General features: G+C 35.2%; 1 protein-coding gene across 1 annotated transcript; it reads left to right on the plus strand.

Annotated features, from left to right (window-relative positions):
- The first annotated feature begins 4,810 nt into the window (after positions 1–4,810).
- LOC149269828 (uncharacterized) lies at positions 4,811–5,772 on the plus strand. The gene is made up of 3 exons (XM_089463925.1): positions 4,811–4,989; positions 5,072–5,248; positions 5,347–5,772. Exons 1-3 carry the CDS (start codon positions 4,929–4,931, stop codon positions 5,568–5,570), a joined length of 462 nt encoding a protein of 153 aa, XP_089320051.1. The 5' UTR covers positions 4,811–4,928; the 3' UTR covers positions 5,571–5,772.
- Positions 5,773–9,640: the final 3,868 nt, after the last annotated feature.

Consider the following 9,640-nt stretch of genomic DNA (forward strand, 5'->3'; position numbering starts at 1 on the left):
TGTGTATGTGTATGTGTGTAGAGCTTTTAGCCAAATTAAAACCTCCAATGCCTTGCGCTTGGCCAATGGCAAAAGTCTTCCCTTGGCCAAAATCAAACAAAATATTTCAAAATAACAAATGTGTCCTTTGCTTCACATACACACACACACACACACACACACACACACACACACACTGACATGCTCTCGGACAGGGCAACAGAGCTTCTCAGATGACAAAGTGCTTGCAAACGCACAATATTTGTCTAGGTCATGGATATCAGTAACAACTTCCATTCCGCTCTCCCAGTCATTCCTTTCCGTCAGTTAAATGCAAACACACCTTTACCCACACACAGACGCGCACACACATGTACAAGGCATATTAATCAGTCTGTGAGAGGTGTAAAATTAGTGGTAGTGTGGGGCGGGGGCAGGGGCAGGGGATTGTTTCAATTTTAGCTTTGGATTTTGGTTTGCAAAACAAATAAATTGCAATTTGTGTAATTCTAACACCTTGAGGCGAAAACAAGACCAATCTAATGGGGCACAGTCGACTACTGTATGCCCTGTAATTCAATTGGTAATTGTAAGGAAATATAAAATATATATATAAAATTTAAATAATTTTTTTTTTAATTGAAGTAATTAAACTGAAATAAAATACAATAAATTTAATAATTTCATTAAATTAATAAACTCATTGCACATACATTTGATATATTTCTAGTCGAATATCTACTTTGATTCTCATACTTACGTAAAGCATTAAATCAATGTAAGCCCAATTGTCGCCTCTCGCTCTCGCTCTCTATCTCGCTCGCACTCTCACTGCGTCTCTATTTGTTTGTTTGTGTGTGCAGTGCGTCAGGTGTGTGTGAAAATATTTACAATTAAACACAATAGATCCTTACAAATACTGTATATGTATGGGTATATACATATATGAGTGTATGTATGTGTGTGTGTGTGTGTGTCTATGGTTAAATTTGCAATTGCTGCAAAGGTTTCATCCTTGAGGCAACCCGAGGCATGCTGCCCGTCGCCCGTCACCCGTTGCTGCGTATTTGCCTACATTTTAGCCGAGTACGCTGCTGCATTGTTCGAGCTGGTGCATTGTGCATTGTGCATGTGTGGATTGGAAATTGAGGCAAGTCACAAGATATTTGATTTTAATTACATCAAATTTATTTGCTTAGTGATTTTTGTGCAAAGCTCGTTACTATCAAAGGCCAAAATAGTTCAATTTGCCCATGGCCAGCGGGAGAATATACTATTTGTCTATTGTAAATGGTACCAAAAGTGTCTGTGTGTTGGCTTTAAGATAATACATAAAGATAATGCATATAGATAATACAAATGTTTGTCTAACAAGCAACAATTCGTAGTTTATATTATTATACACGTCGAATTTTTAAGAAAAATATCAATTATATAAATAATAAGTTAAGCGTCTGTTATATCACATTGCGCTCAGATTTAACAGATAGTTTAGCTCGTTGAGTTGAGATTCCCTTCTCGAAAATAGCACAAACCCAAAACAAATAAAAAATCCCACGCTCTTATTATCGCACATTCTTTAAGCGCTCTCAACATAATGAGCTCAACTCAAACAACGGGATCAAGCAACATATATACATGTGTTTGTTGTTCGACTCGCTCACACCAGCTGCAACTGGTTATCCAAGCACGGCACTCACAATGTCCACTCTCTGCCGCTATCTCTCTCTCACTTTTATTCTTTGCGATTGGAAATTGAGCGCTTTTTATATTATTTGTTTCTTTTGGCCTTCTTTCCTTTATATAGAAGAGCACAAACTAATTTCTTGCAACAAGCTCAAACAAAAATAATTTGCTTAATCGTCTGCTCTGTTCGCTCTCATGCACATTAAAATTCTCTCTCACATTAGCATGCATGTTTCATTTGCGTGCTCTCTTTAGCAATAACTTTTGCTCAATTTCCTTTTAGGACTTTTTCTCTTGTCTTTCATTGATTGAGCGTACAAATATGCGATCCTACATACACACATATGCGCATGTGTGTGTGCCTGTGCAGCTTGCACTCAATCAAGACATCTCTGATATTAGTACTTAATAAATGTCCCACTCGAGTGCACTGGATGGGAAATTTACAAATCCAGGTATTTAACTAACTCTTTACTACATTTTCGAGTAATTTAAGTCATTTGCTCAAGCCGAAGCGCAACTATGTCCTTGCTTTATTATTTAACATAAATGCCTTTGGCCAATCGAAAGTGGAGCTGAATCAATTATGCGGCTCAGATAACCTCAGGTATTGGGTCAAATATGCCATGCAAACGTCACTTGACCTCACTGCTTTTGTTTTCGTTGTAGTTGAATGGAATTGAATAATATTTTAAGCTCTTGACCTGGGGCCTTATTCAAATTGGCGTAGACTTAAGCCACACTTTATCTGCATATTCAACAATATTTGCTTAAAATTGTATTTAATCAATTGAAATCACTTTGAGTTTAGCTCACATAATATTATTGACCACATAGACCGCAATTACAGGCCATTCAAACTGCTTTTTTTGAGAGCTTAAGCAACCGTCAACAGGACCCCTGCCACATCGATGTCCTTGTGGCCAGGCCATCTTCTGTGTGAGGTCAGTAAAAGCTGGCCTAGCATTAGGCCAGAATCCCCCGGGGCTAACCTTAGTGCTTAGCTGCAAAGCACTCATGATGAATGCAACTAGCAGAGAGGTAGCGAAGACCAAGAAAGAGCAGGAGAGAGAGAGAGAGAGAGCGAAGCGAAGAGGGAAGTTTGACTACCTCAGCTCAACACTATGAGCACATTTTAAAGGCTCTTAGTTTCTATGTTCTTCGTTTTTGGTCTGTGGCTTAAAAGCTTTAAGAGAATTTATAGCTGCGGCCAAAAAACACTTTAAGAGTTATTTTTTTACTCTCTTTCGCAAGCTTCTTTTTTTTTTTTTTTTTTTTTTGTAAAAATTATACGGCTGTGCGTTAAGTGAAAGGAACTAAAATAATAACAAGACGAAGACACGGTGGAAGCGAACCAGATTATGTTGATGAACTTTGAGATGAGCTGTAAGTATATTTTAAAATATATTTTTGTACATTAAAAAAAAAAAAAACTTTTAAATTGTTTACAATACATTGTAGATTCTAATAGATAATTAAAAATTTTTGTATAGTTACCGGATAATTGTATAACATATTTAAAGTTTTCTCTTTAAAAATATATAAAGTTTTTTTTTTTTAAATATTATAATGATCCATTTAAATAATAATAAACATTTTATTAGAAGTAATCCTTATAATTGAAAAATCAAAATGTAAAATATAATGAATAGTTTATATATTTAACACTTCAGTTTTGTCTGATTATTATTTTACAGGGTATTTGGTGGAACAGCAGCCATGTATAATAGCCATGAGCAACAGTCAGCGCCATTAGCACAGGCTTCGTCTACAGAAAACATACATATGTATACAGTTATGTATATATATTAGAGTTTGTATCGAGTATGTGTGTTGCGTGAGGATACTTAAAAAAAAAATGCATGTAAGAATGTTTGACTCGAGCATGACTGACTGCAGAATACTCATTCGAAACCCAAAGTCTATACTTTAGTCATTAAATATTGAGTTTCTAGTCTGTGACTGTACAGCGTACAAATTTTTACTTTATCTTATCTTGGCTTTCGAAGCAAGACGAAGACTGCACAGAACCAATATACTCATTTCACTTTCGTGAATGCGTATAAAAAGAAGGAATTTGATGGTGGAAATATTCCGACTGTGGAACTGTCTACAGAACTGTGGAGCTGGACAATAATAACTTAGCTGGCTGGGCAGGCAGAAAGTTCTTATTGCAATTGTTGTTGTTATTGTTGTTGTTGTTGGAGCTGTTGCCGTTAGATTCGGCCAGTTGTTAGCAAGCTTTCAATATTTTCACACTTTTGTTTTAGTTGTAAGCTGTTGCTCTAATGGTTTTCCTCGCCCGTTTTCCAAGCGAGTTTTCCTTGCCACAGTCATTGCAATGCACAAAAATGCAATACAATATGCGCCTGTATGTGTGCGTGTGTGTGTTTGTGTTAGTGTGCTGAAAGTAAATTGCCTTCGGGTGTGCGTGAGAAAAAAAAAAAAAAACAAAATAGAATAAAGGGCAATTGCAGTTACATCGAAGGCGTTGGCCAGGACAAAAACAAGGACAAAACGCCTGCTGCTGCTGCTGCTTCTGCTTTTGCTCTGGGCACAGAATATTTCTTGTCCTTTGGGCTGCCTGCCTGCCTGCAAAATATATGTATAAATTGTCCTGTGGTTGTTGTTTTGCTCCGGAATTTATGTGGCCCAGCATCAGCAGCAGCAGCATCAGGCGAAGGGATTTTGCTCGCCCAGCATTGGGTCACATATTGTTTTAAATGCAATCGTTTTAAGTTTTCATTTTTAGTTTAGCAACAAAAGTTCTTCAGGCAGAACGAGTGCGCTTGTGTGTGTGTGTGTGTGTGTGTGTTGGCCAAAGGTGTTAACAGCTTAGATTTTATTTACGCAATTTATCAAAATAATTACACTTGTTTAAAAATGCATGCATTAGCTTAAATATTTAATGATATAGAAGTAAACTATTTAAAAATAAAAAAAAAAAAAACAACTTAAGCTGACGACTGCGATGTAATATAAACGTAAAATGATTGCGACAGCGGCTTTTCGCAGGGTAGAGGGTAACTGCTAGTCCAGCATTTTGACTATAGCCTTTTTACTCAAATCAGATTTGTTGTGCAATTTCAGGCGCTTTGAGGTGCTGTATGATCCTCCCCATCGAGAGGTCACAGGCGTTTATAAAACCAAGCAAACTGTTTCCGAACACATAGAACACGAATAGGATTCGTAGAGTTTTTTTTCATTTTGTATAATTATTTCTTATAATTAGTTTTCTCTTCTTCTTCTGGTTAAAATCAAAAATGGAAAAATTGCCAATAGTGATTATTTATTTCGCATACTCATTTCTTTTCTTATCTCGATGTAAGCAGCCATACAGGAGGCATAAGACCCAGTATATATATGCTTAGATCTGTTTCAAATGACTCTAAGCTAAATCTTACAGTTGCCAATGTCGAGGGCTATAGATGTGTAAAGTGTGCTCATTTGGAGTGCCCTAAGAACAGCTCTTTTCTCGTTTCCTTTGACGTGAGCGATCAAAAAAAGGTAGTAGGACTAGAAGAGTCTGAACCTGAAGATCCAGTGTTGAGTGAATGCATATCTCCGCGTATGAAATTAGTTGGTAATATCGTAAATACTTTCCATTTTATATAACTGTTTTGTTTTTTTTTTTTTGTTTTTGTGTTTCTTATTATATTTTATTTTTTATTTTTATTTTAGGTACTCTGAACGATCTTATATGCTCTGCCGAAAGGCACCTATGTTACGTAGTTAGTGCCAAATCCAGAAAGGAAGATGACCTAGCATTGTGCTCTAAGTGCGCCGCAGCCTGTGAATGCCGATTACCCTCTAAACCTAATTATGGCATACAGGGGAATACAGCAAGCGGCCTTCTATATATACCTATACCAGTATGTTTGGCAGCATTTTACATTTTGGTGTAGGCGATGCAAATGTAAACATGCTTAAGAAGGCAGATCGGGCAGGGTACATGGTATGGCCCGGTCGGGTATTCCGAATAGAGCCCTACTTTTGGGGGGATGGCCGACCTGGAGATATCATGAACTTTGTCCGATCTGCGTTTTTAAAATGTTTGTAGGTCTAAAAAAAACAAAAAAAAAATAAAAAATAATGATAAAAATTGAATCCGTTTCACAATAAAACGAATTTAGTAAACAAAAAGTAATATGTATATAAAAATGTCCTCAAAGTAAAGAACAAGTGAGATTTACCTAGACAAGACTGCTTCAATACCAACCCCTGAACCCATCAAGGAACTGAAAGAAAATATGCATATGTATATGCATAATGCATATGCATTTCAATGACATGATGCATTTTCAATGACACAAAGAGCTAAACGAATTTTAATACTTTTTTTTGGCTATTTCCACACTTTAAACACACAACAAAGGCAACAATGTAATTAGAATAATGTTTTATTATTTTTTTAATAATATGCAAAATAGTTGTATATTGTATTAAAATTAATTTTCACGCGCTTTGATAAAAGCGTTAAAATATTAATGAACAACAAAGCAAAACCCATTTTTTATATATATTATTTATTTATTATTATTTTTTTATTTTTGGCCAATAAGAAAAAATATTAAAAGTAAACAATGCTAAATTTTTGGTATGCGAAAATATTTCAATTCGTGCATTGAATATTTGCTAAATGATCAGACTGAATAAAACAGGAATATAATGAATTTGCAAGGAATTTCTATATAAACTATGTCAGTGGAGAGTAATTATAAATGCAATCCACATTCATGCTAGGAATTTGCCCTAATTAATGCCGCCGAGCATTTGGGCAAACAATTTAACATAACCAATTTCAATTTCAATTGCAATTGCAATTGATTTATGTTAATTACTGTTAAACAAAACGCGCCTCGTTGATTACTAAATTGATTTTAAATGAAATGCAAATACCAAAAGTCCCAAACAAAAAACCAACAGCAAAATAAAAGCGAAGTGTAAATCAGTAAACACGCCTGGTTAATGGCAATCTATTTGACCCACTGATTGACGTTAAACGCCAGAAGGCAAATTGATAGATAAATACTAAATAGCGGGTTAAGCGTGCAAGCAAACTGTGAAAAAAAATGGAGAGAGAGAGAGAGAGAGGGAGAGAAAAAAAATGAAGCTGTAAGCACTGCGCACTGTGGGTGGCATTAATAAAGGCTAGTTCCATGACATGATCAATTAGAGTCGATTTAAACAGGTCAAAGGTGAGGCGACTTCATAAATAAGCTTTTAATTTGTGCATTGGTTAGTATTATTGCTATTATTATTATTAATGCTATTAACAGTGCACCGATTAAGTTTGATGCCCAGTAAATAATATTAATCATACTGCCATAATGTAATACTATTGTTTTTTTTTTTTTTTTTATATATTTTTATTATGTATAAAATATATTTTAATATATTCAAATTTTTTATTTTGAGAATTAAATAATTTATTGTATTTATTATAGCCATCAACATCATCTAAGCTCTAAGATTTTCATTTTAATTTTCAATTCATTATCACATTCATGATCACAATCATTACGATAATTACGTTTGTTAATATCAGTTGTATTGATATTGATAAGAATAATATATTAAATATATTATAATATATATTTAACATATTTAAATGATTGCATTATACATTTTAATTCATTATCACATTCATGATCAATATCATTACAACTGTTATTCTTATATTCATTTTCGTTATTATTCTAGTAATAGCTGACAGCTCTGGCCGCCTAGGACTTTACTAATCAGCAGTGAATCGTGGCCTCTACGTCAAAGCAACTTCATTCCGTTTTAATTTTGAGTCAAAATCACAAATAATCCATATGAGAATAATCCATGATGCGCTGTGTCTCGTCTGGGCCTTGGCAAGAGCTCAAGGCTTGAGAGAAGCCTTTTTCTCATAGAGGAAAAATCACGCACCACATATATACAGTATATTCTAAGGCTATTCACACACACACACACTCACACACATTTCCCTCTACTGCTCTACTTTTCTATCTATCGCTGCCTCAGTAGCTATTTAACAGAAATTTCGAGCACTATTTCCACTGTCTAATTAGTTCCTTACATTTTCATCTTCTTCTTTATTCAATTTACACTCGCAGCAAATCATTTCTTTTCCCTATTTTCACTTTGTTTATTTATCCTAGTTGATGGTCAAGTTTACTACACATAAAAAAAAAAAAGTTTTATTAAAATCAAAGTTTCAGCTCCTTCGAGAATTCTTTAGTCGATTTTCACACCCACTGACAGTTGATATTTGCATGTCTCTTCCGTCTGTTTCAATAGAATTCCCCGTGCACATTAAACATAATGAGACTCACCCTAGGGATGAGCTCAGAGCTGGCAGCACTTACAAAATTTAAAGAGCCTCCGCTCTCTGGATGAGTCCGGCGAGCAGAGAGACGACAAGGGGAGCTTTCTTATGTGTGGCTTATCAATTTCGTGTTGTTGAGCAATTAAAGGCCTTTGAGTGCAGGCATTGCATGTGGGTTCGAGGGGCTGCTGCCAGGTAGGGGACGGGGGGCGGGCTGCCTATTGAGCTGTAGTCGCTGTCTCAACTGTCAGGAGCAAGCATGGGTCGGGCTTATGGGGGCTATGTCCAGCTGTGCGCAGAGGCCTATCGATGTCCTCGAGCAGGCAACAACAACTACTTACAATTGACTTTGGCCAGCGATGCAGTCATGTGTGTGTGCGTGTGTGTGTGTCTTGGGCGCATGCCAACACACAGAACATGTCATAAATCCAAAGGCAGCATATAATTAATAAGGATTAATTGTGTACCAGAACTTGCGACGCTGCTGCCATAGACCGAAATTTAATTAATTAATAGCACAACTTTAGGCGACTGTGTCTGTGTGTGTGTGTGCGCCTCTGTGTATGTGAAATGTTCATTTAAGAGCAGCAGACACAATTGCGGCAATCGATAAGCTAGCTGCACTTCAGCTGAACCCTTCCTTTAAATCTTGGCATATTTTGCATGCATTATTTGAATTGGAAATGAATTTAATATTGAACAAACTGTACATTAAAATTATAATTAAACATCTTTTAGTTATAAATAAATTACATTTTGCTTGACAGTTGCTTTCACTACAGATTTCGCCTAGAAACAGGCAGAAAATTTACCCTATAAATTGTTATAATTCAAATTAATGTTAATGTGCAAAACGAGGTTTTATATATTCATTAAAATTCGTAGAATTGTTCGAGTTAACTTGCATTAGAGTAAAATAAATGCCAGCTTAAGCTTAAGGATGAAACACAGTGCGTATACTTAATATGAATATTTTGCGCTATTTTTAGCTTAGTTATCTAAATGATGATACAATTGTAGCCCTTGCCTAAAATTAAGGGAATATTCGTTAAAGCTAAAATCAAAGGAACCATTTGGCAACATGAAAATTCTTCTGCTCCAGCTAATTCGCGTAATTCGCTCGAGGGCCTAAGAACTTTTTCATTAGCTTTACTTTGCCCTCAAGTTTCTTTCGCTTCTTTATTTTTATTTCCATTTTTTTCAACTCTTTTCACAGTTTCGCTTTGGTGCTTAACCTGCGCATTTATCCGACATTTCTGCTGCTGCTGCCGCTGCTCCTTTAGCAGGTGCCAAAAAGGACAGCATTAAATTGGAAGATGGCAATTAATGCTAAGCTCCTGCTGGCAACTGCCACGGATATGCAAGGCGATTTCATTTAATTAGCAAATGAATTTCATTTTAAAGATTGACTGGCTAAATTTGTAACATTTAAATATATATCAAATGAAAATGCAATATAAATATTGAAATTCTTAAGGAATGCCAGTCCCGGTAAAATATTATCAACTGAGATTTAATCGCACTTATAATATACATCTGTATATATAAAAGATGGTAGAGCTGGATTATGTTAATGATTAATATTATTATTATTATTATATTTATTTATTTATTTTATTTATTTTTTTATTATTGATGTAGAAAAAAATATTAAATGAA

This window comes from Drosophila arizonae, chromosome 3 (genome assembly GCF_054131065.1).
Source record: "Drosophila arizonae isolate 15081-1271.41 chromosome 3, UAZ_ARI_1.0, whole genome shotgun sequence".
In the NCBI taxonomy this organism is placed as follows: Eukaryota; Metazoa; Arthropoda; class Insecta; order Diptera; family Drosophilidae; genus Drosophila; species Drosophila arizonae.

Excerpts from the sequence above, each read along its gene's own strand:
- LOC149269828 (XM_089463925.1), top strand. The coding sequence starts at position 4,929 with ATGGAAAAATTGCCAATAGTGATTATTTATTTCGCATACTCATTTCTT. Across the intron at positions 4,990-5,071 it reads ATTTCTTTTCTTATCTCGAT|TTGCCAATGTCGAGGGCTAT; the intron begins GTAAGCAGCCAT and ends TAAATCTTACAG. Across the intron at positions 5,249-5,346 it reads TCCGCGTATGAAATTAGTTG|GTACTCTGAACGATCTTATA; the intron begins GTAATATCGTAA and ends TTTTTATTTTAG.